This window comes from Archocentrus centrarchus, unplaced genomic scaffold, assembly GCF_007364275.1.
Source record: "Archocentrus centrarchus isolate MPI-CPG fArcCen1 unplaced genomic scaffold, fArcCen1 scaffold_109_ctg1, whole genome shotgun sequence".
Lineage (NCBI taxonomy): Eukaryota > Metazoa > Chordata > Actinopteri > Cichliformes > Cichlidae > Archocentrus > Archocentrus centrarchus.
Window position 1 is genome coordinate 132,673 of NW_022060155.1, and position 27,315 is coordinate 159,987.

Genomic DNA, 27,315 nt, shown 5'->3' on the forward strand with positions numbered 1-27,315 from the left:
TCTGGATTTGTCTGGAAGTGTACAAAATCATCACTCAAGAACAAATGCAAACTTTTTTCCAGGTAGATTTTTCAGAAAGTATAATAAAAAAATTTAATAAAAATGTTCCTTCATTCACTAATTTTCTACAAATTTAAATTTAAATTTGATTTAAATGTTTCATAGCAAAATCCTTTTTTTCCCAAATAAAATTATGCATCACATGACAGTATAACAAAACACTGTGGGGAGGGGGGGAGCAAAGTTCTCTGTGCTGTGACAGGAGCGACACTTAGACAGTCAGCTCGCATCTTTGATGAAACCTCAGCACTGCATACAGGAGAGAAACTGAAGCCAAAGTATCGATCTCATTACACTGATATTGATCAATACCAATACCAACGTTGGCATCCATATTATCGATATTAGGATCAATCTGCCCACCACTAGCTCAATGTACTAATGGCGGAGAAACAACTTACTTACTTCTCTGCTGTTACCATTGGTGGTGGCCATGGTTAACTTCCGGGTTCTAGTAAGAAATATTCCTCACCCCAGCACTAATGCTAATGCTAATTAGTAAGCTAATGCTAACCACCAAATGCCGCTCCCACTTGTTAGTTGAGTGATGGGGCCTAAGACATAACCAGAAAGCAGTAATCAGTTTTTTTGGACGTGTAGTTACATTTTCGAGGTGCATGTCAGGTTTGCTTCAGAGAGGATTTTCAGTTATACACAAAGGACCAATGCAGAACTCTAAATCAGGCCTTATTAGATCGATAGAATGATAATTTTTGCATATAATCCAGAAAAGTTACATTTATACATCAAGTATTTAATGTGTCCCAGAGTGCCGTTTCCTTCCACTGTGTTTGCAGAAATCACATAAAAAATACACAACAAAAACATAATCCAGATTCCTCAGCTGCTAATAGCATTTCCTACATTTGAATATCAGCCACCATATTGTGAGCATAAACTATCACGTTTTTAATGCAACAATAGGAAGTGACATCATCTTGCTGGGAACTGTAATATTTTATTCTTGAAGGCCTCTCATAGCTCTACTGGTGCTGAAAACTAATGTTTGACTATGGCTTTCTGAATACAAGTAGGGCTGCAACTATCAATTATTTTAGTAATCAAGTATTCAATTGATTACTCCGTCAATTAATCAAGTAATTGGATAAGAAATAATTTTTCATTTTAACAATTCATCAGCATATTTTAACTTCCGTACTGCAGATGTTTCTCTGTGTGAAACAAACAGGGTGGATGAGCAGCTACAAAGTTCTCTGTTCTTCATGTTGCTGATCAGGTGGTTGATAAAAACATTTGGGAGCCCCTCTGTACTGAAGGGGTGGAGGGGGCACCGAACGATTGCTAGTGCTAATGGCAGCCCCCCTTTCCCCAGTACACTGTGGTTATTGATCTGTTCTGGTGGCTACAGCTGACGTAAAGAAAAAAATAACAGCTGACATCCTCTGCACAACACGCGCGCACATTCAAACATGCGCACTCACAGCACAGAGAAGTGGGGGCGTGAAAAAACATCTCAGCGATCCACTCGTGTTAAAGGGTCGTTTTTTTTTTTTTTTTGGAAATGCTCCGCTTACACGGAGACACCTGAGCTGCAGAGCTGAAACAAAACATCAAAGCAACAAATTTGTGTCGAGGATTTTTAATAATCGAATTGCGTTATTCCAAGAATCGTTGCAGCCCTAAAACTTGCATTAAATTTTTAGTTTGTGTATCAAAATACATGAAGGTTGGTATTTACCTTTCATGCTGGGATTTTTTTGTTGAATCGGAAGCCTGAAATTTTCCTTTGATCTTCATTTTCCCTCTTACTTCTCTTCGTGTTCATGCGGTTATTTCGATTTATGCAGCACACGCGTGACCATAGTGAGATCAAACGTACACACTGTGAATGAAACTGTCCGTGCTCTGTGGTAGATTGCAAACTGCGGTGAAATGATACAGGCGTAAGCAGCGATAATAGCAGCGACCTAGCCGGGGCGGAGTCTGTGAGGCTGCGCTCCTTTGAGAGGCAGAGGAGCGCAATCTTTGTGGGATTTGAATCAGTACGTTTTGCATCCAATAAAAGCAAAGATGTTAACAAATAAATTGGACAGTATTCTGGCAATTTAGTGATATTTCCACAGCTGTGGTCTTGACTGGTCTTGAAATAAAATCCCGAGTCCGCAAGGTCCGAGTCCATGACAAGACCGAGACCAAATGCGGCCGAGTCCATGACAAGACCGAGACCATCAAAAAGCGGTCTCGAGACCGTCTCGAGACCAAGACCGATCTCGAGTACTACAACACTAATTATTAGCTATTGTTAGACTACAGCAGCGGATACTTTAAATGATTTCAGAGATTTGGTTGATGTTTTGAAAACACTATTTGTGAAAAAAGCAGTTTTGGTTCCAACCATAAAATGTGATTTTATTTTTCTCTCTGCAGTCTCTGGAGTTTCAGTGGCGAAACTTTAGTATTGCTGCTTCAGTCCTGAGCGCTCACTCCACTGTCTGCATCCATCCTTCCATCCATGCTCTTAGCCGCTGACCCCATTCATGGCCACGGGTGCTTTGAAGAATCATTTCACACAAATTAAAGAAGTAAAAAGCACATGCTGAGAATAACACCATCACTATTTTCCAGTGCACACACTGTAGTTAATCACAGTGGATTAATAGTAGTTTTTAGAAGGTTGATATCTTTGATGTTATGATGATCATCCTTTTGAGAAAGTACATCAGTTCAGTGTTCAGCTTACATTCATGTTTTTGTTAGCTGTGAAGCTAAACAGCTCAAATGGATGTCATGATGCGCACTGTGTGTGTGTGTGTGTGTGTGGTGTGTGTGTGTGGGTCGATTCAGGAGAGCCTTCAGGGTGACTTCTCTTGGTGGGTGGAGTGCTTTTGCTGGAGGAGGCAGAATTGGTCGACTGTTATGTTATTCATTCGAGGGTTTAATTTCGGCAGCTTTTGAGATTTTGCAAATAAATCGTAAATAATTTTAAGAATGATCCACATGGTTAGAAGGGAAGCAAACTAAGCAAATAAAAGATTTTTCTTGGTGGATTTTTGTGGACTGTAATCATTGCTAGGTCGTGTTTTATAATCATCGGTAATAAAGGAAGTCAGAGCTCTGGGAATTTGAGCCACCTCTTGAACTTTGTTTGAGCTTCATGCACTTCAAGACTTGTTGCTGTCCTGAAAACCCTCCATCTGTCACCCTGTCATCATGACAAGTAAAATACTAACAATAATAAGAGAAAATACATTTGACCACTTGACTGTTCTATAAAACAGTTTATAAAACAGTTAAAAGTGTTTTCTGAATTATTTCAACACTTTAATGGTCAAAATCGTGGAATTTATGCACTTCCTGTTCACACACACGGAAGAAATGCGGGGTGATCCAGTGCAGTGCCCTGGCTCACCTCTGGGGGCGCTGTGTCACATACAATAAATGAAGCAGGCGTTTGGTGCATGCCCATTGCTGTCTGTCTTTATATCGCCAATATACATGATTGATTACACATGTGCTACACATGCTGATGTGCCAGAGTTTGACCTTACATTAAATATTATGTTATTCTTGCCATCAATTTTGAACTGTATGCAGTTGATTAAAGCACAATTAATCATTAGTATAATTAAAAATATAAGCTTCTAATTTGGGTTCATGCATGTGAACATCCGACTCCAAATGAGTCAGTGCCTCACCGTCACAAACCTCACCGCACATCACTGCTAAAAACAAACATCGTCACCAACAGAAGGATATTTAAATATCAGGAAGATCAAATTTACAGAAAAACCTCGGACAATATAAAACACTGATGTAGCTTCCACGATGGAAAAATGCAACCATGTGGAAGTGCTTTAAGTCTGTTTTCTGTCTGAAAGCCAGTGTGCAGATTCAGCCCTCCTCATCACATTTGGGGTTTCGCAACCAAGATGGTGGAAACGTTTGAGGTACGGACGAGCCGACCGTCTGTGGCAAGCTGGGAACAGCTGACTGTGATGTGCTCAGAGTCCAGGAGGGGGGCCCAGCAGGTACAACACCATTGCCCAGAGAAGCCAGATAGAGGCCCTGGCTATGAACACAGTTTGTATCCATCCCAGGCTGGTTGCACTGCTCCCTGGGGGGGGGTCTGTCCATAGCCCTGAAGCTGAATCACAGAGAGGCAGACTGTCAGTAAAACCACAATACAGAGCTCTTGTCTCAAATTAAAGGCACTACATTTCATGAAATCCAATCAATTCCCCAGATAATGACTGAAATAGAAACAGATCACGTGTGTTTAATAATTGGAGCTACTTACATGAGGGACATGTGGGGGGGGGTGTTGCTTAAAGGTCCATGAAGTGGACAGTCCTTTCTTTGTCTCTCCTCCTAAATCTAGCTCTTGTGTTCTGAAACCAAGTCTTCACCTATAAAGAGGAAAAAGACAGATTAATGAGCCAGACATGAACATGAATTAAATTTAATATACTTGTATTGTAGCAACCTTCAAAGAATAAAAACACTCACCTGTTTGTAGGTCAGTCCTGTCATCTCTGCCAGCTCTTCCATTTCATCTGGTTTGAGATGAGTCTGCAGACTGAAGCGAAGATTAAGAATATGTAGTTGCCTCTCTGAGAAAACCACCCGGTACTTTCTCTTAGGTTTCTCTGCACTCTTCTCTGGAGCAGTGAAGGGAGCATGCAGAATCAAACCCGTGCTGCCATCCTCATTCTTTGGGACAGCAAGAACCTGTTTCTCCTCTGTGGCAGGGCTGCTGTTGCTTGTATCATTATGGAGAGCATTTTCAGCCCATGAAATGATGTCTGCCAGGGGGAGACTCCCTTCAGGGCTGCTGCCAGAACTCCACCAATCTGAGAGGGTAAAGAGAGCGAGGCCAAGTAAGAACAAGTCTATACAGTCCACATCAGTCAGTATGGTTACTGATGTGTTTGCATAAGATACTTTAGAACAGAAATGATACAAAGATAATTTGATGAAGTTTATACAGAACAGTTTCACACTCCCACAAACTTTCTCTGCATTTTAGTTTGGCTGCATTCTTAAACTTTGTCACCAGATGGCACCACTTTAAAAACAGAAGGTTAAAAAACTGTTTGGATATTTGGAAAGTCTTTCAAAACCAAGACGGACCTGAAGAGGACTCTCTGCTCAGCTGTGGAGGGAGAAATGGTGACTTCTGGTATCAGGCCTTAAACACAGAGTTTAGCCACCTCTGCTAATATTGGCTCATTGGGCAACAATGCTGAGTACATACCTGGTGAGAAGCAGTCCTCCATGGAAAAGTGGAAATTCATCCAGTCCTCCATCTTTGCAGCAGATTTGGTGTTTGTAGATCAACACAAGAAAAACTTCAAACCAAGCAGGATGGCGCTCTGTGTCGGAAGACTGACTCAAGAGCAGTGCTCCTGAGCGGGCTTTTAAGGAGGTGTGTGGGGGTGGGTGGGGGGTGTTGAGCCGTTCTTTGTGAGTCGCTTTACAAGCAGTCGTGCCGGTGCCATCAGCTGACATCATTTGCATTTCATTTAAAACGATTTCTCAGGTTTGAAAGGAAATAAATGCAGTTAGAAAGCAGCCATATAATGAGTCTACCAAATCCTTCCAGCTTACACTTTCCAAAATATTAACTCTGAATGCCCAGATGACTTTATGATTTTACTCACTGATTCATCAAGAAAAGACAAAGTATAATTTCACAGACTCAGATTCATGGAGTCATGATTGTTTGGAAGATTTAAAGCATAAGTTGTAAAGGTGGCCAAAGACTGACTTAAGAACAATACTGAGTCTGTTTATAAATGATAACTTTGATAAACCTGTGACTAAGACTTTGATAACCTGTGTGGTTTGACAAAGATTAACATTACAAACCTGAGGCGGCCACAAGGCAAATTTAGCTGTATTATTATAAAGGCAAACTGACAGCTACACTAAAGGGATTGTGTAGTTTTGTTGAATTAGCTTTGCTTTTCTTACTTAGTTGATCCATTATTTACACTTTAGTTTCTCTGCTAAACAGCACAAAGGCTCAGGATTTTAGTCTCTGCTTAAATCTCAACAAAAGCCACTTTGAAGCCCATCATTGTTGCAGCAGATTCTCTGCTGCTTACATTTTTGACTTTGAGCCATTTTTAATTTCAACCCAGAACGACTTCTGTGTTATTAAAGCCACATTGACACAGGCTTAGAGAGAAGTTGGAGACCTCCACAATCCCAAATGCTTGGGACCTCCAGCAGCAGCTGGGTGGATGCTGTTGGCCAGTACATGTTTCCCTACCAACTTTCTTTTTATTGAGTCTAACACGTCCTAATACAAACACCTTTACCCCCATTATGTTCCTTATGGCCCTGGTGCCGTTTGTGGTCCCAGGTTTCTGTCTGCATTGACTTGGTAATTAATCCCATCAGTGGTAGCAGGATGTGAGGCAGGGACTCTAACAGACACATTAGCGTATGTTTAGTGGCCTCTGGCTGAACTGGGTGTCTTTTCTGATTTTGAATGGGCCAGACGAAGTGTCTGCGGGGGTTGATGAGGGCAGTTAGCCTTGATATTCATGAACCTTCTCCAAATGACCTGCACCAACAAATATTCTGACTTTAGTTCTAAATTAGTGCTGAAAGTCAGTATTTGGATGTAGTTTTGGTATAATTTGCTTTATTTTGAGACATCTTCATTCATACCTGATTAAATTCTTCATGTTCACATCAATCATGCCAGCTGAAGGATAAGAAATCAGACACAGGTCAACAAGGAAAAAAATCCAATTGTATTTAAAGATTATCACTTTCAGAGTGTTTCATTTAATAAAGTTACTTAAGGCAAACGAGTGTTCAGGGCCTGTCATCTGGATATTCAGTTCAGATTTACTAACGTCTGCAGCAGCACAAACCTGTGAACCCTCAGCGTGAAGACTCAGCGAAGAGTTACAGGACAGAGTCAAAGTTTCAGCACTGAGCTCACAGCTTTGAGCCATCCTCGGGTGACAATTACACTCATAACATTTTCCCCTCTCATTCCAAATAAATGAACACTCCAACTATCACAGATCCCACACCCAAAGTAACACATGCTTTTTTCACTTATATTTGGTCTTAATCTTTCATAAATCACATTTGGATGATTCGCTGAAATATTCTGCTAAAGTTTTGTGCTGGGAAAGGGAACTTGTAAAAATACATGTTCAATAAGGCCAGCTACCAAAATATTGTGTCCACGTGTTTGTCATAAAATTCCTCATTAAATCCCAAAAGCAGATTTTTAACACCAAACAAGGGTTTAGCTGTGGTGCAGAGTGTTAGTAAATCTGTCCCACAAGGATCCAAGTACCCAAAACTACATGTCCCTCAAAGATCCTTCAACTCAGGAGAGTATTCAGAGGTACAAAGTAAGTGTTCATTAATCCAAATAACACAACAGTAGTTACACATTAAATGAAAGCACTCCATCCACCGAGAGAAGCCGCCCTGAGGACTCTCCTGAACACACACACACACACACACACACACACACGCAACATGGAGGACATTTTAGAGTCTGTATCTGTTGATTTGGTCACATGGCTGTATTGTTGGATTTAGACCTTTCCAAACACTGTTTGGTGTTCAGTCTGAACCATCCCTACTGCTTTAAAGCTTTTTTTGTACCATTACCTCCTATGTTTTTGAAAAGCTTTTTGGTTACGTGTGCTTAAATAAGATTTCCATCATAAATTTGATGTAGCAAAGAAACTCATTTGTCCATAAAAATCACCAGAATGAAGAAATGATGGAACTGAATTTAGAAAACAGTTGAAGTATGTTTCTGTGGCTCAGAAAACAGAAATGCATTCATTCCTAAAGTACCTCCCAGCTTCTTTTACTAACCTCTTTTCGATGGGATTTTCATCAAGGTCAAGGAAAAGTGGGTAGGAAAAGTGATGAGGAGTTAGGAAAATAGAAGAGCGGTGCTTTGAGAATTCAACAACCACAGATGAGTTTGGTGATGGGATCACAGTTATGATGAAAGGGGATATGTTAGCACAACAGGGATGGATGCTTTCCAACAGGGAAAAATGTTGGATTTGCTACAGGAGTGAATGCATTTTGTTCAGACTGCAGCATCTGATACCAGCTTCATGGTCCGCACTTCCACACTGGCTGTGTTTTTGCCAACATGGAAGCTACATCCATGTTTTATACTGTCTGAGGTTTTTCTGTAAATCTGATCCTCCTGCCATTTCAATATCCTTCTGTTGATGCTGCTTCATTAAAACAGAGGCTGTTTGCATGTCGTGTCTGAAATGAGTTTTCCAATAAGCGAGGACTTTGGTAGAATGAAATCCTGCCTCCATGTTTTTATGAGCAGCTAACATGATGAAGGGTTTTCAGGACAGCTTGAGGTGCATGGAGATTAATAAAATTGAAGAGGTGCCTCAAATTCACAGAGCTCTGACTTTATTACCGATGACTACACAAATACAGTGAATTCACACAACTTAGCAGTGAATCCAGTCCATAAAATCCATCTATGGTTTGCTTCCCTTGTAACCATGAAGGATAGGGGGGGGATGGGGATGTCATCCCTAGAGATATTTACAATTTATTCACAAAAATCTCAAAAGCTGCCCGTCATCATAAATGGTTACATTAAAGCATTTGAAATTGGTTCCCAACCAAAGAATCTCAAAGGTTTGGCTGTAACTTTAAAATGAAAGTTAGGTTGGAAACGAACATGAACTAATGAAACAAAACCATGAGGTTTAAAATGACTTCAATCCTTTTATTTGCAGTGAACTTATGTTGGAAAGTCAAACTAATTCCAACAAGAAATCAGAAGAGCACAGGGTTATAATAGTTTTGGATTTTACATTATAGTTTAGTTTTAGTTAGTTTTTACTTTTTTTTCTCTAATTCAGTTAGTTTTAATTAGTTTTCAGAGTGGTTTTGCTCATTTTATTAGTTTTTATTTTTGGTTTCATGCTTAGTTTTAGTTAGTTTCAGTTAGTTTCAGTATTAGTTTTAGTATTTTCATACCTAATCAGGTGCAAGATTCAAGGCGCAAAGTGACTATTGTGTAATGAAAACTTGACAAAAGATACAGTTTAAAGAAATATAGTCAACAACCAACTGTTCACAAGACATGCTAAATTTGTGTAATATTAAGGACACACATGAGCATAATCAGGGAGAAACAAAGAAAAACATGAACTCCCAAACTCAATAAATTCTACAATAAACTCCACAATAAACTTCAGCATCAGTGCAGCAGATTAATAAAGCCTACATGTGGTGTTAACAAAAACAAACTCTTTGAAGGAGTCAAAGCTCAAATCCAGCTGCATCCTGATGTTCTCACCACCTGAAGCTGCTTCTGTTTTGGAGCTAGCTTGGTTAGCTGCTCGCTAATTAAACCTGCAGGGTCTTTGCGGCCTCTGTACACAACCTACAGAAGTTGGCGACCTCATGTACACATTTATGCTTGTGTAGCTGGATTGTGTGTGTTAATTACCTTGTGGTCGTGTGCAGGTGTTTGTACTCAAAGAACCTCCATACGGGACTCGGCAGACCGCAGCCATTACTTTGCGGACCAGCGCGGTGAGCGCACGCACATGCGCACTCACACAGTTGTCCTGTGGCGCTCCCAGCTTAAACTCGGAGAGCGGAAACAATGATTTCATATCCATCCACAAGGCTTAAAAAAAAACCCCAAAAAACAAGTAAATGAAAGTAAGTTTATCGATTATTTCAGTTAGTTTTAGTTAGTTTTGTAAACTCACAATTCAGTTTTAATTAGTTATCGTTTTTTTTTTTCCTTTTAATTATAGTTTTTATTTATTTCAGTTAACGACAATGTTTTTTCAATTTCAGTTTTCGTTATTTCGTTCGTTTTCGTTAACTATAATAACCCTGGAAGAGCAAAATGAAAGAAGACAAAAGGAATCCTGACTGTTCTGCTTTTATGGTGAGGAGCTGTGATTTGGCTGGGCTGCAGAAGATTTTCATATCTCCACCAGGACACAGAAGTCTGAGGATGGCTGCTTTAGACACAAACTTGATTTTCTCTTATCAATATGAAAATATGCAAAGTTTCAGGTCCCCACCATGTTTAGTTTTCTCAGAAATAGCTGAAAGGATGAAGGTAGGACTGCTCTTAGAGGGTTTTCTTGGATAATTTATAAGAGCCATTTGAAGAGGACAGATCCTTCAGATTCTGGAGATGAACTCTTGACTATGAATAGAGAAAAATGTAGCTCAAAACAAAGATGGATTCTTGAAGACTAAAATATTTGGATGTTCAATGACTGACAGCAGATATGGAGGCAGGGACTGATATTTTACAGCTTCTAATTTGGAAGATTAACAAGTCTCAGAACTAAACTAAAAATAAACCACTAACATTGTTGGAACCATTTTTCCTACTGAACGAAATCCACCAACTGTATTAGTGTGAGGAAGAAGCACAGATCAACCTGTGACAGGCTGAACTAAGGTTCTAAGGTTTTGTGCTGTGGAAGAGAAACTTGTAAAAATACATACGCAATAAGGCCAGCCACCAAAATATTTGTGTTCCCTAATTTCAGTCCTAAAAGTCTTCATTAAGTCCCAACAGCAGATTTTAAACACCAAACAAGGGTTTAGCTGTGGAGCAGAGTGTTAGTAAATCTGGCCCATGGACAGTTGTTTTTGGTTCACCCCTTAAATATGTATTTTTAGGAGATTCCACATTTACATTTTAAAAGCAGTAAAGCAAAACCTACTTCTTGGTGTCTCTGCAGTGCAGAGTTACCAAACTGGATATCTATTTCACACAACAAGCATAGGACACTTGTTTGAACTGGAATATAACAGCACTGCAGAACATACTGCTGGATCTCTGAGGCAACACCACAAACAAGATAAGGTGCAACAGTGAAGTGACCAAAAGGTCTCATAAAGCAGGACTCGGCCCAAGCAAAGTCTGCCTTTGTAGCTCCAAGACCAGGCGGAAGGCAGCCATAGTCTCTCAGAAGCATCAATAGTACCTTTAGAGTTTGAATACTCAGTAATACTACAGAGTCTTTGCAGTGACACTCAGTGAAGACCAATAACTACATTATACAGGGGGAAAATATTAAAATATGTATTAGTCTTGAGTCACTCATTTTCAGCTCAGAGGAATCACATTCAGGCAGGGGCGGGGTGGCCATCAGGAGGTTCGGGAGGTTTCCCGAATGGCCGGTCGTTTCCAGGCCGGATCGGCCAGTGATCAGAATTTTTTATTTATTTATTTATTTTTTTAACCCAATTAAGCACAGCAGCACTCGCGCGGCCACAGGTGCAGGCAGTGATGGTCGATCACGAACGTTTCTGCTCTAAGAGCTGGCTCTTTTTTCATCAGGAGGGGCTACAAACACAACAGCCCAGCAGTGTTAATTTTGTTGATATATTTGTCATAGTTTTTGTCAACGGCCCTTTTTTCCATGACGAAAACGAGAACTGAATAAAAACTAAGGAAAAAAACCGATAACGAAATTAACTGACACTTTCGTCAATGAATGAAAACGAGACAAATGCTTGGCAGGGACGAAATCCAATCAGAACTGATTTAATTTTGTGACAGGGCGGGACAAGTTAGGGGAAAAAAAATCCAATCAAACGCACAGTTGCACAAATTTGCTCTAAACCCAGGAAGGACAAACTAGCCTGTGATTTGTCTTTACTTCCAATAGAACTGAGTTATGTAAAATATCATTTAAACATTTATTTAATGTTTACCTCGGGTAAAAACACGACAAATCTTAAACATCTGCAAACCAGTCACCCAGATCTCCATGCAAAGGTCAGCATTTTAATGTCCTGCAGGGTAAAGTGTTTTTCCCAGTTTGTGTTTAGAGAAAATCTCCACACCGCGGTGGATTAGCCTTTCCTAATCTTAGTCCTGAACACTGCCCTGTACCTTTCAGAGCGTCCTGCTGTAAAACACTCGGATTATCTCAGTAGGTGGTGTTAATGATCAGGTGTGTGGAAGCAGGTGAAACACTAATATTAATAATATTCTGTAACTTTTAATAAATGTTTAATTTTGTGTAAGTGTATAATGACTAACTCAAGGGAACTGAAGAAAAAGCATTTGTATTTTACACCCTTTATATTTTAGTCGACTGAATCGACTGTAGATTTAGTCGACTATATTCTTAAGATAATTTCGTCGACTAAAACTTGACAAACTATTCAGATGACTAAATTATGACTAAAACTAAATCAGAATTTGTTGTCAAAATTAACACTGCAGCCCAGCCAGCACACCATTAGGAGAGGTGAAGGGCGAGACACCAGCTAAGGGGGGTTGACGATCTCCCCCCCCTTTTTTTTTTGCTGCTCCGTTGTACGATCAGATAAAAGGCCTCTCCAAACCAAGCTCCCGGGCTGAATTTCAACCCCAGCCCGCCTGCATTCAGGACATTTCTTACCTCTGAAAATAAACTCACATCCAACCTGTTGAAGCATTAAAGGTGATTCTTTACATGTTTGAGAGAGACTGCTGCTACACGTGTCACTCAGACACCAGAATCCTGGCACATATGAATTTATACAGCAAATGTTTACATACAAGGAAATAGTTTTGTTTTTAAATAACAAATGTCAAGTCTTTGGAGTTACTCTCCAAACAGACCCTATGTAGAGCCATCCATGCATGCATTTTCTTCCCTTTATCCGGGCCAGGTTGCAGGGGCAGCAGCTACACAAAAACCCAGACCTCCCTTTCCCCAGCCAACAAAAGTGTTCCCAGGCCATCCAAGACAATCCAGCACGTCCTGGGTCTGCCACGGACATGCCTGGAACACCTCTTCCAAGTGATGCCCGGGAAGCACCGCAGTCACATTCTGAACCACCTCAACTGGTTCCTTTACATGTAAAAGAGCAGCAGCTCTACTGAGCCTCTTGGATGACTACACTCTCCACCCTCTAAGTGAGAGCCCCACTATCGTTTGGACAAAGCTCATTTCTGCCGCTTGTATCTGCAGTCTGGTTCTACCACTACTGAAAGCTTGTGAGTGTAGGGAGATCAGGTGACTGGTGAAACAGCTTTGCCTTTTACACTCAGCTCTCCACCACGATGGGTTGGAATAGCAGAACCTGTAGCTTCACTCTGCTGGAAACCACTCCAGTGTGACATGGAAGACATTTGATCAAGCCAACAGGATCACATGTGCAAAAAGCAGAGATGAGATTCTGAGGCCACCAAGGTGCAAGCCTTCTGCCCCTTGGTTATGCTTAGAAATTATTTATCTTTTATATAGACAAAGTAATTAGATTTGGTGACTAAGAGAAGCCCTGGTGGAATCCAATACCCATTGGAAATGAGTCCAATTTATTGCTGGCAATGCTGACCAAGCTCTTGCTATAGCTGACATGGACTGAACGGTCCATAACAATGGATCAAACCCCATATTAGCATAGGAGCCCCAACAGGATACCCCAAGGAATGCAGTTGAATGCCTTCTCCAAGTGGTGGTGGCCAATTGTTTTTTGACCAGGACAAAACCTAAAGTTTCCCTGTGGAGGTAGGGTGCAGAGGGTTTAGTGCAGCTTCTACCATCAAGCTGCTAAGAAAACCCAGGGATCTTAAACAGGCTCTACAGAAGGTCAAAGCCCTTTCAGGAGCAGCTGGAAGTAGCCAGTGGATTTGGATCCAAAGGAATGATCCCTGCTGGACCATCACTAGGAAGATCAGGATCCAGATGATAGAATGAGATAATACACATGTGCCATCCTGGTAGGTTCTACACCATTTGAGCAAAGCTACTTAAGACACTTAGTCTGCATGAACCAAATCTGCTGCAAAGATGGAAGACTGGAAGACAGATGACTTTCAGCTCTCCCATGGAGGTCTGCTTCTCACCAGGTATGTACTCAGCATTGTTGCCCAGTGAGCCAATTTTAACAGAGTTGGCCAACCTCTGAGAAAATACCCTATTCTGTATGCTGCTCAATTTATCCCTTTGAATCTCATTGCTGTTCTAAAGTCACTTGTGCCAACATGTCATTAAATATACTGGCCCATGTGGACCATATAGACTTGTGCTTACTTGGCCTCACTCTTTTTACCCTCTCAGATTCGTGGAGTTCTGGCAGCAGCCCTGAAGGGAGTCACCACCTGGCAGACATTACATGGGCTGAGAATGCTCTCCATAATGAACCATACTGACCCATGTGGACTGTATAGACTTGTTCTTACTTGGCCTCGCTCTCTTTACCCTCTCAGATTGGTGGAGTTCTGGCAGCAGCCCTGAAGGGAGTCTCCCCCTGGCAGACATCATTTCATGGGCTGAAATGCTCTCCATAATGATACAAGCAACAGCAGCCCTGCCACAGAGGAGAAACAGGTTCTTGCTGTCCCAAAGAATGAGGATGGCAGCACGGGTTTGATTCTGCATGCTTCCTTCACTGCTCCAGAGAAGAGTGCAGAAAAACCCAAGAGAAAGTACCGGGTGGTTTTCTCAGAGAGGCAACTACATATTCTTAATCTTCACTTTAGTCTGCAGACTCATCGCAAACCAGATGAAATGGAAGAGCTGGCAGAGATGACAGGACTGACTTACAAACAGGTTAGTGTTTTTATTCTTTGAAGGTTGCTACAATGCAAGTATATTAAATTTAATTCATGTTCATGTCTGGCTCATTAATCTGTTTTTCCTTTTTATAGGTGAAGACTTGGTTTCAGAACACAAGAGCTAGATTTAGGAGGAGAGACAAAGAAAGAAAGGACTGTCCACTTCATGGACCTTTAAGCAACATCTCCCCACCTGTCCCTCATAAGTAGCTCCCATAATCAAACAGAACTGGAGCTGTTGGTAACACTCGGAGTGCTACAACCAGCCCATTATGGAGACAAACTTAAGGAGCACAGCTCTCCAGGACCAGGCCCTCTATCTGGGTCCTTGGGGCAATGCTGCTTTACCTGTTGGCTACCCTCCTGGACTCCAAGCCCAGTCGCAGTCGACCATGCCCATCTCACCCCAGCTGGTCCGTGCCACCAAGCAGCAGCCATTTTGAATCCAACTACAGGGTTTTGAAAGCTGCCATCATAAATAACCCTGGGCTTCACTGTGCAAGCTTTAAAAGCAAAGAGCCTCACCAACAGCTAATGTTCCTGTCATTGATGCTAGCTAGTAACTGATGACTGAGCTGACAGCATCAAGCTGTGATTTTACCTGACAGCACATTTAGTGTTTCTGTCCATGTAGCTTCACATGCTAGTGGCTTATAATTAAGGTATCCAAGTGTTCACTCTGGTAAAATGAAGTACTGCCTCTGTGTTTGAGTGCCACATTCTAGTCTAAGATATTTGACAGGGTTGTTGAACAATCCATGACTATTTCAACACTCAAATCTCATGCAGAGTTTCCCCATTTTAGTTGAATCTATGAAGAGTTTAACAGAACAGTATTTTTACTGTAACAAGGAGACTCCCAAATAACGTAGCTGACAGTCACATCACAACATGGTGTACAGAGTGTCCATTGGTATTGTTCCTGCAGGAACGCTCAGTGCAGCAGGTCTAGCAAGTCTGTCAACTTGCTTTGCTTGACTAAAACTATTCAGCATCACACCATGACTGACCTTTGCAGACAGATGAAGAAAACATAGGCTGACCAAAAGCTTTAGCAGGAGCACCGACTGAAACACTTCCTACCAAACTGCCCTGTATGTGCCAAAATATATTCATCTACCAATTTAGCAGCTTCAGAGACAGTCATTACTTCCTGCTCAGCAATATGAGTGACAACTGCAGGTAGAAGGCAATATTTAAAATGCTCCAACACCATCAGATCACACAGGTCCTGAAAGGTGCTCACCCCTACCCCTCCATGATTTGAAATGTTGCCTTAAGCTTCCAGGATCAACTCATACCTTCAGAACTGCAGCTTTAACTACAATATTTGACCATCACTTGCAGTCAGTGCAGCGTTTTGTGGCCTTTTCCAGTCAGAACAGACTGCAGCATAACCACACAGACAGCTTCTGGCAGCCACACAAAATAAAATGAACAGGCATCTCTGTCTTCATCAAACTTGGATGTGACCGACTGACCAACACTGTCAAGTAGAGTCTGCATTTGAATTGGCAACACTTTATCTACTAACAGCTTTTAACAGTTCTTTGCAGTCATCTTTAAAGCATTCATCTCCAATATCAACACGTTCAACAGGTTTCAAAAGTTCCTCCAATGGAGACTGACCAAATACATCAACTGTAACCACCACCATGAGGTATTGGTCCTTGATGTGCAACAGCAATTAGTACTTTCCCACTAACTACCTACCCCCCCAAAAAACTTACTAAGCTTAAGCCTAGTCTTCATGCAATTACTCACAGTGGGTATTTATGCACTCAAAACCACCAGAGCGAGAAAGGCAACTGCACAAACAGCGACCCCCTCGACTCCACACTGTAAAACATAGCAGCCTCATTTAGTTAAATCTACTTACTACATTTCTTTAACACCATGAGCTCTGACAATTTTTTGATTTTGAACTCTACATTATGAGTTTTAGAAAGTAAAACTTACAGCTATCCATTGTGCTGACTTTTTGAGAAATTTGTCAGATTTGTATGTGTTGACTGAACTTGAATCTGTAAGTCAGAAGTTGAAAAAAAAGGAGAGGATAAAAGGCGGGAAAGTAAAACTTAAAGTTAAAGTTGTACTGACTATTTGGGAATTTGTCAGATTTGATTGAACTTGGATTTGTAAGTCATCAATTTGAAAAAAGGAGAGGGGGGAAAAAGGCGGGAGTGTGGAATTGCAGCTACAGAAAGAAAAATTGCAGTGACTTTTGAGTAACTGTCTTCTTCAAACAAGGCAACATGAAATAATGGGAATAATAATTCATACACTGCAGATAAGTCATATATAGAATTCCGTCCAAAATATACACATTTCACGGTAAATTATAAAGGACTACTTCCACCAGCGGAAGAAGATTATTTTGCTGACAACGGCCTGTTACAGAAGGGCGGAGCAATACAACACTTGTCTATACCGGCAAAGAGGAGCGGTGCCTTGATTCTTCAAACTGCATCAGTGCCAGGTAAGTTTAATAAACCTAAATTAACTACTTTTCTATTAACTGTTGGTACAGTAACATAAAAACAGTAACTATGTAGATTGTGTTTTTAGTAGCCATGAAAAATACATTTGCAGCTTTGGATATTAGTTGCCCCCCACCCCCCACATGTTGGACAGATTTAATCGTATTCGGTCACACATTTTTTGAAAAAACATAACATGTTAGATAACTGGTATAATGTTTTAAACTGACCTCAATAAACGTTGTGTTCATGTGCCGCTATATTTCTTCACTCGGTTCCTTCACCGAAGCATGAGCTAGCTAATCAGCTAACAGTCAAGGCCATACAACTGTGAATGTTCAATATCAAACAACTTTATCAGAAATGGGGCACAGCGCTCATGCTTTGCTAACCTTTTGTATTGACCACTAAACTAGGAAAATTTGCTAATGTTGTTTGATAACTGATTTTATGCTGGTTAGAATTTGTGTTAGTACAGCTCATGCAGTAGAGTAAAAAAACTCCACTCTGAGCACATTTTTCTTCCCTTGAAATGTCTTCTTTTTCACATCCTGTGTGCATGCGCGTGTGTGAGGCACGTTTGCTGGGTACTTGCAGCAGATAGCAGAGCAGATGCTGACTTTGTCATGTTAAAATAATGTTTAATGTATGACAGCAGTAAAATGTAACCAAATTCCTCAAGAGATGGTACAAGAGATTTTTCAAAAACACATTAAACAGAGATTTCCGCTCTCGATGCCCCTTCAGTGTGTTTTGCATAGACAGGAGCTTTCATTAGTAGTTAATTAAGTTAAAACGAAAGTCATTTTAAATAGAATTATATTTTTATATCTAAAATGGTTTAGTGGACATTTGACATTTATCTAACACTGGATGGCATGTCATCAGCTAGTTTCAGCACGATGCTCCACTATGCTTAATGTTAGTTCATATCCTGACAGCAATTTGTTGAGCTTCAGTCCTAAGTGCTCTTTATTTGAACATTGGATGAAAACATAGTCAAGAGCAATATTTAAGAACAAAATCAAAAGTCAATATTTGAAATTAAAGTTTGTAATTCTTGCAGGGTTTTTGCAATGTAATGCATACGTTTTAGCTAACCTTAACACAATAAGGGTTTTTAGAAATTACATGTTGAATGTCTGTAGTTATATTTTTTGTTGCTAATAAACTGTCAGCCACTTAATTGTTAAATAAATTGTTAGTCCGGTTTGTAATTCATTAGTCTAGTTGATGTAGTTCTAGTGTTGTTAAGTACAAAGCGTTAGGAGGTCTGCTGCGAACAAAAAGTATGTGGGACAATCATGCTACTGATTTTAGAATAGAAGCAAATGGCTTTTTTTTTGTAGCATGTTAAAATGAAAAATGGTCAGAATGTAGAAATTCAATAGCAGTAATATTTGGCATATTTTTTGCAAAAATCACAAAGTGCAAACATTGTCACATTTTTAAGGATTAAACAATTTAAGAATTTAGGAACTATATATTTAAAAAATTGGTTTCATTTTTTTTTTATCATTCAAGATAAAAAAAAAAATGAAACCAATTTTTTAAATATATAGTTCCTAAATGGCATTTTTGTTTACAGAAGTGAACAATGATGTCCAGTTCGTGATTTTGGAACTATTCACAGTGACCGTCCTGGAGCATCTAAGGTGTTACCAGCTCACCAGAAGAGACCCTGCAGCAGCTGTGGTTGTTGACCCTGACAATCTCAATGACTACACCCCCCTTGCTGCATACCCTGTTGAAGCACGTTCATGTTACATTAAGGTAATCTTTGATTGGGCAGGTTGGCTAAAATGTAAAGACACACTCAATCTTTGGAGCTTGGAAATTTGGGGGGTGGGTTAGATCAAACTTGGGTGAGGCAACAATGAGCAGGAGTGGTCAAGGGCTCAAGAGGAACGAAGAAATGAGGTGGTGTGGGGGGGGTCCAATTCAGGGGATGATGATCTGCTGTGATGTGTTGGTAGTAGTGGAATTTTGTGTGTGTGTGTGTGTGTGTGTGTGTGTGTGTGTGTGTGTGTGTGTGTGTGTGTGTGTGAGATAGAAGTCCTTTTATCTAGCCTGTACTGTTTTGACTGTTTATTTAGAACTTATGTTAGATTGAGTTTTTACTATTATATGAAGTCTTTTCTTGCTTTTTCCTCTCTGTTTCGGTTACTGCTGCCTCATTAATGATGCTTCTCCGAGTCATAGTCTCACCTCAGGAAATAAGACGTGTCACCCTACAAGATATTCCCCCATCCGTCGATGAGCTATGTACAGTGCTGCGCAACACTCTGGGACTCAGAGGGAACTTTATTTTACAGTTTGAAGATCCAGACTTTGGGAATGAGCTCTGCAATTTGACTGATATCAAGGATCTACCAACCGAACGAGCCACACTGAAAGTTCTGTTTGTGTTATCTGAACCACTTTCTGACTCAACATTAGATACTGCAAGCCTTGGTTCCCAGAGTACTGCAAGCCCTAGTCCCTCCAGCAGTAGTACTGCAAGCCCTGGTCCCCCAAGTAGTGCAGATCCAACAGAATGGCCTGAACCATTTGTTATTCCACATTTCTCTCATGATGTTGAGTATCAGCTGAGGGTAGCAAATAATGCCTATGCCAGTGATGGAGCTGTGATTGTTGTCTCAAAGAGTGTGAAAAGTGAAATTCTGGACAGACTGGCTGATTGCATCACCAAAATCACTCCCTATCCTACTAGAGACAACATAGAAAGTGTGGCTAAAGCTCTTGTGGTCAAGCACCCTTGCCTGAGGGAGCCAGGGTCTGGTCAAGGATGGTATTGCTGGAAGTTCAGCTTGGTATTCAAGATGGGCAATTATCGTCAGAGGATGATGGCAGCTGGATGCCCAGAAGTTCTGGTAAATAAAAGAAAAAGAGGAAAAGGAAATGGCAAACCACTCAAGAAGTCAAAAAAGGGAGAGATCCATTATTTGCCACAGCCACCTGAGGGACAAACTGCAGTCAAAGCAGAGAAGGATCGTGAAACCATGGCTCTAGAAGTGCAGAAGAAGGATCCAGATTTACAGGTCCTGGATGAATTGATGACCGCGACATTTGCAGAGCGGAGACAAGAAATAATCAGTGATGAACCTCTCATTTCTCTTGTCAAGGACAGATGGCCTGCATTGTTTAGTGAGCGACAGGTAATGCTTTGCCAACTGAATACGGCATAAAAATCTTACATTTTGTGTGCATTTAGTGATTAAACATGTACTCTTTGTTGCAATAACTTTCTCTCCCCACAGTTCTAAGCTGCTTATATTTTCCCTCACTCATGCCCTTTTCTGTGCTATTTTGTTACCCATCTGCTTTAGCTAATTGCAGAGTTCCGGAGAATTGTCACCAAAGACCTGCTGGAATCCTTTTTGGGTGGACTTGATGCCTTCATGCCCAGTCTTCTACAACTTTACAAAGCAGCTGCTGCATCGGGCAGGAGGTTGGTCCTGAGCAGCGTTCTGGATTGCCTTCAAAAGGAGGTATGTACTGTATACAGAACATTTTCTATCAATGTGTACTAAGATTATTATTCCAGCTTTGGTATTGCACTCATGTACCATTTCCTTTTTTGACAGGACACAAACCAAAACCAAAGAACAGCTGCCCTTCTTGGTCTCCCATGCTACTTTTCAGAAGATTCCTCCAGCGTAATCAGGATGTGTAATGTAAGCCCCTATATTTACATATTCTGTACTACTCTTCCATGGTTAAGGTGCCGTTTACACGAGACCGTTTTCATTTTGAAACGGTGTCGTTTTGATGCGTTTCGGCCTTGCGTTTACACGACAACGGTGTCGTTTTGATGCGTTTCGCCCTTCTGTTTACACGACAACAGAGTGAAAACGATGTGTTTCAGAAACGGGGTCCAGAGTGGAGCGTTTCAGAAACGCACCGGCTTGCGTTTTCGTGTAAACACTTGAAACCGGGGTGATTTGAAAACGCTCGACTCGCACATGCGCACTATGGTTGCGACGGCCAGTTTTTCGTGCACGCGCAAACTGATAAACAGTACTCGCGGATTCACGAGTGCTTCTTATGCTTTTCCTGTGTTTTTACCGTTTTGTAATTCAGCGTTGTGTGCAGCAGCGATCCATCCTCATCATCGGCCCACACAAAACCTCTCACGTTGGCCGTTTTGTAAGTAATGAACAATTTGCCGCACTACCTACTGTGTCACTCCACGCATGCGCGTCTTGCGTAAACAAACTTTGCAAAGAGAAAACCAACGCCAACTTGTGGCCTGGCATGGGAACTACATCGTTTTCATCGTTTCACATGTCCTCGTGTAAACGCGGATCGTTTCTGAAACGCCATCGTGTAAACGAAAGGCTGAAACGCATCAAAACGACACCGTTTCCAGTGAAAACGGCTTCGTGTAAACGGCACCTAAAACTCAGGGACATGCAAATTGACTTAAATAATTTACATCTATTATGTAACACGCAATCAATAGAAAAAATTTAACCCACTAGTCAATCATGCTATGATACTCTTTTCTAATGTCCTAATGAAATCTTAATTTATTTAATAGCTAATGTGATTAAAAGTTAGCATCAGCAAACATTTACACCAAGAAGAGTCTAAAGATCCTTCCTGAGGAATCTTGTCTGACTTTGAATTCTGGATCATTATGGTGGTCTCTCAAGCAGTTTGGCCATCACCCCAACACAGTATTAGTTTCATGTCCCTGAGTTTTTTCAGTCAAGTTTAATACACCTTACACTTGCAGGAATCATTTTATTTATTATTGGTTGATACACAGCGTTTTAGTTCCATTAGTTACAACACTCACTGACTGACACACTCACTCACTTCAAAGACAGATATAGTCTTTATTTATTATGTCAGTGATGTTTTAAATTTGGAGAAGTAAAGATGCCTCTGTCTTTGTTTTTAGGCTCATGGCGAAACTCTCGACATGATAATGAGCGGGATGGAAGTTGGACTACTGATTGGACACGAAGGCCCTCTACAGGATGCATTCCCTTTAGAGGTCTTCAATGTGGCTGTGGTAGCAGAGGAAAAGATCATCCTACATGACATCAGAGATGTGCCCACTGGCTTTGCCATGTTACTGGGCACCATCTACTGCCTTAACCTTGAGTACCCACAAAATATGAGGTACTCCTTTGAGTTCCTCCAGAAGGTCATCATGAACATTAAACCAGACCAATGCTCTGCAAGAGTCCATGGACTAAGAAATAAACTGCTTAGATATCGCTTGTAAAAATTTAACTTGTGTTTAAATATCACAAATGTTTTTTGATTGTTTACAATGTTGGGCATTTTTGTTCTTTGTTCATAACGTTTTATGAACCTGCCTACAATTCTACCTCACCTTCTCCATGTCTACAACCTTCTTCTTCTCTCCCTTGCTCGCTCTCTGTTCCCACAACCCCATCTTCTCTTTTTACAACCCTACTTTCTCCATCCCCCTCCCATGTGGTTTGCTGTTTGGTTGTGAAAGCATGGTGTTAAAGTTTATGAAGATTTTTTTATTAATAAATGTTGTAATTTTGGATAAATGCAAGCATTTGGTGTGTTCTGTCATATATCATGAGAGTTGAAACAAATTTGAAATTTAAATTCTTTTAACTTGAATGGGAGAGTTGTATTTCATATAGTAAGTTATTTGAACTCAAAACAGTGAGTTACAATTATGCAGAAATGTGTGTTTGTTCAACTAGCTAAAGAAAGTATATTATATTGATGATGTTTAATATTTTATTGTTTTAATTTTATTGTTTTGATTTAACTCAAAGTATCAAGTTGAGACAGCAAGTGATAAAAAGTTAAATCAACTTTGACAACTTTAAGAACTACATTAAGACAACAACAACAGTGTAGTACAATCAACTTTTTAAACTTTCATTTCTGAGTTGAAACAATGAAAAACTGCTAGTTGAGTTAACATGCGATTTTAAGGCAGCAGGTGGACTTTCATTTGCAAGTTTAACTGACTTGAAATGTCTTACAGTGCAGGGACGTGCCCCCGAGCCAACCGCTCTGTTTTCACTGCAACACTAACACCTTTAATGAACGAATCCCAAAGGAGAATCGTTCCTTCAGCCTACCAGGGAAAGCACCAATTTTAACTTACACACATCCAATAATCAACATGGCTCCAAGTGTCCTAAACTGAGTTTATACAAGACAGCACAAAAACTCAACCTCCAGAATATTAACAGCTGACAACATTTAACAGAAAAGAACTTCGCAGAGTAACCAGACAGACAAGTGGTGTAGTCATTCAGATCAGATGATATGGCCTCCAAACACCAATACTTGGCACACAAAATATCAGCTCATCACAAGTTACCAAACCTGAGACTAATTAACTCAAACTTTCTTCACAGGCAAGCCCAAAGTCACAACTAACCAAATTAATTTGCACAGGTGTAAACAATACAGCTCAAATGCTTACCAGCATATCAACATATATGCCATGTTTGAATGTGTAGAAAGTATATGAGTGAGATGGTACCAAACCCAAGACCCAAACACTTCATCAGCCAAGCAGCCTCCATGAAGAAAAGAGGAGAGCCAAGAGCAGCTGGCAGGGCTGCTTTAAAGCACACCTGTGCTTGACCTGCTCAGGTGTGCTTAATCTGAAATTGGGTCAGCTCCACCCACTAGAAATGCAGAAAAAGGCAACAAGAAAACAAGGCCAGCCCAGTGACTGCCACACAAGTCTGTTATTGTCAGAAGGTACTCAGTGTAATTAGTGATGGGCAAATGAAGCTTTGAAGCTTTCCATCCAGTTGCTTCAAAAACAGGTTACCGTATTTTCCGGAGTATAAGTCGCACTTTTTTTCATAGTTTGGCTGGGGGTGCGACCTATACTCCGGAGCGACGTATATGTGACATTTATAACACATGAACCAAAATACTCCAGCCACTTGACATCTCCGTGAACTGCAGCTTTAAGGCAGTCTTGCGTAACCTGTGGGCGCAGTGGATGATGGATGGAGAGCACAGCTTAACGGCAACTGGGAGAATGCGCCACCCAACTTTCCTGGAAGTCATTGGATGGATCAAGAAAACATGGGCTTCAGTGACAAACCATCCTGTTGGGATTCAGAAAGGCTGTAATAATTGGAACTGCAGCTGACGACGAGTCTGACTAACGCGACACAGAAGAGGAAGCGGCGCTTCGTCTACGGAGTGTACGGAATTGTTTAGAAGTGACACCGAGGATGAAGAATTCAATGGATTGATGGTTTGGTTAACTTGTTAGTATGTTCTTTATGCTATGGTTATCTGAATAACTTAATGTTACGTTAACATACTGTAGCGATTCTCTTAGTTAGAGAGCGTGTTGATGTTGTGGGATTTCGGACTGTTCGGGAGGTTCGTGAAGGCAGCATGGAGAGAGAGAAAAAGACCGAGAGCTTGCCTGTGTGTGTGTTGCTGTTCCGCTGTTGTAGTTGTGGTTGGCGTGGCTGTGGCCTACAGCAGCCGTTTTTCTGTTAATAAAGACGACCTTTGTTGTGAATATCGCCGACTTTGGAAGTGTGTTTACAACGTTACAATACCGAACACGTGTTCGTTGTGCGTCATGTAGCTGAATGTGCTACGTTAGCATAACGTAGGTGTAACCGTGTTCGTCCTGTTCTTTAATCCATTATTATTTTAAATTGCCGTTCAAGATGGAATTTGTGCTCTGAGTCTCGGATTCTATCAACCCCCCCCCCCCCCCCCCCCCCCCCCCCCCCAAAAAAAAGTGCGACTTATAGTCCAGTGCGACCTATATATGTTTTTTCTTCTTTATTATGCATTTTTTGGCTGGTGCGACCTATACTCCGGAGCGACGTATAGTCCGAAAAATACGGTAATTACTGAGGCTTCATGTGCACACAAACCCCCCCTGTTGGTCAAAACCTTTATTGTCATTTCAGCTATTTGTGATGGCCTCATGGCTGTCCTGTAACAGTGTCTACTACCAATGGGAACACTACCAAGAATAGAAACAAAAACACCTTAACTTGGTTTTGTGTGGTTCACTCATTCATGTGAACTGCCTTGATTACTGTGTGGGTGATGGTTATAGAGGTCTTGGAGTCAGTTGGTTTCTCTTTCTGGAAATAACCTCTCTGGCTTTGGTGCTGAGGAGGCAGGACTGACTCATCCAAAACAGAGGGCAGGGGCTTCTCTCCTTATCTGACAAACAGAATGTGAATATGTTGATACTGCTCTTCAAACACAGTTAATAGAAATATGATAATCCATAATCAATGTTCTCATATACTTTTCAGCAGGTTTTCCTTGGATTGTCCCAGAAACACCAAACAGAGTTTGTTGGAAAGGTCTAAATCCAACAATACAGCTGTGTGACCACATCAGGTCATATCAACAGGTACAGACTCTAAAATGTCCTCCATGTCCTAATTGGGAAACTCAAAAACCTGTTTTATTTGTTATTATCTATCATCCACCTGGTCCTTACTCAGAGTTTCTGTCTGATTTCTCAGACTTTTTATCTGATTTAGTGCTCAGTTCAGATAAAATCATTATAGTGGGTGATTTTAACATCCATGTAGATGCTGAGAATGACAGCCTCAACACTGCATTTAATCTATTATTAGATTCAATTGGCTTCTCTCAAAATGTAAAGGAGCCCACCCACCACTTTAATCATACTCTGGATCTTATCCTGACATATGGCATAGAAACTGAAGACTTAACAGTATTCCCGGAAAGCCCCCTCCTGTCTGATCATTTCTTAGTAACATTTACATTTACTTTAATGGATTGCACAGCAGTGGGGAATAAGTTTTATTACAGTAGAGGTCTTTGTGAAAGTGCTGTAACTACGTTTAAGGATCTAATTCCTTCATTATTATGCTCTTCAGTGCCAACACAGTACAGAGCAGCTACCTAAACTCTGCTCCCAGTGAGGTCGATTATCTCGTCAATAGTTTTACATCCTCACTGCGTATAACTTTGGATACTGTGGCTCCTCTGAAAAGGAAAGCTTCAAATCAGAAGTGCCTGACTCCGTGGTATAATTCACAAACGCACAGCTTAAAGCAGATAACCCGAAAGCTGGAGAGGGAATGGCGTCTCACTAAATTAGAAGATGCTCATTTAGCCTGGAAAAAGAGTTTGTTGCTCTATAAAAAAAAGCCCTCTGTAAAGCTAGGACATCTTACTATTCATCATTAATTGAAGAAAATAAGAACAACCCCAAGTTTGTTTTCAGCACTGTAGCCAGGCTGACAAAGAGTCAGAGCTCTGTAGAGCCAAGTATTCCTTTCACTTTAACTAGTAGTGACTTCATGGATTTCTTTACAAATAAAATTTTAGACATTAGAGAAAAAATGATTCATAACCATCTCAAAGATTATTCTTCATGTTCGGCTGCTTTCAGCACTGCTGGTATTTGTTTAGACTCTTTGGCTCCAGTTGATCTTTCAGAGTTAACTTCAATAGTTACTTCCTCCAAACCAGCAACATGTTTATTAGATCCCATTCCTACTAGACTGTTCAAAGAAGTCTTTCCAATTATTGATGCTTCCATCTTAAAAATGATCAATCAGTCTTTATTAGTTGGCTGTGTACCACAGACCTTCAAGGTGGCTGTAATTAAACCTCTACTTAAAAAGCCATCACTGACCCAGCTGTCTTAGCTAATTATAGGCCAATCTCCAACCTTCCTTTTCTCTCAAAGATTCTTGAAAGAGTAGTTGTAAAACAGCTAACTGATCATCTGCAGAGGAACGGTTTATTTGAAGAGTTTCAGTCAGGTTTCAGAATTCATCACAGTACAGAAACAGCATTAGTGAAGGTTACAAATGATCTTCTTACAGCCTCTGACAGTGGACTCATCTCTGTTCTTGTCCTGTTGGACCTCAGTGCAGCTTTGATACTGTTGACCATAACATTTTATTACAGAGATTAGAGCATACTATAGGTATTAAAGGTACTGCACTGCAGTGGTTTGAATCATATTTATCTCATAGACTCCAATTTGTTCATGTAAATGGGGAGTCTTCTTCACACACTAAGGTTAATTATGGAGTTCCACAGGGTTCTGTGCTAGGACCAATTCTAGTTACATTATACCTGCTTCCCTTAGGCAGTATTATTAGAAAGCACTGCATCAATTTTCATTGTTATGCAGATGATACTCAGCTTTATCTATCAATGAAGCCAGATGACGCATATCAATTAGTTAAACTGCAGGAATGTCTTAAAGACATTAACGCCTGGATGACCTCTAATTTCCTGCTT

The 27,315-nt window shown here is 40.7% G+C and overlaps 1 protein-coding gene and 1 pseudogene across 2 annotated transcripts; one reads left to right on the top strand and one right to left on the bottom strand.

The window, feature by feature from the left end:
• Nucleotides 1-5,327, bottom strand: part of LOC115775367 (cytochrome P450 2J6-like) — a 63,499-nt pseudogene extending 58,172 nt beyond the window's left edge.
• Nucleotides 5,328-17,018: 11,691 nt separating this feature from the next.
• LOC115775368 (uncharacterized) lies at nucleotides 17,019-22,660 on the top strand. Of its 2 annotated transcripts, none has more exons than XM_030722901.1 (6): nucleotides 17,019-17,069; nucleotides 18,704-18,843; nucleotides 19,234-20,228; nucleotides 20,400-20,561; nucleotides 20,658-20,747; nucleotides 21,980-22,660. In XM_030722901.1, the coding sequence occupies exons 3-6, from the start codon at nucleotides 19,251-19,253 to the stop codon at nucleotides 22,307-22,309; spliced, it is 1,560 nt and encodes a 519-aa protein (XP_030578761.1). In that variant the 5' UTR covers nucleotides 17,019-17,069; nucleotides 18,704-18,843; nucleotides 19,234-19,250; the 3' UTR covers nucleotides 22,310-22,660. The 2 variants fall into 2 exon arrangements, with proteins under 2 accessions (XP_030578761.1, XP_030578760.1); XM_030722900.1 differs by having other exon boundaries at nucleotides 17,040-17,069; nucleotides 18,659-18,843.
• The last annotated feature ends 4,655 nt before the right edge of the window (nucleotides 22,661-27,315 follow it).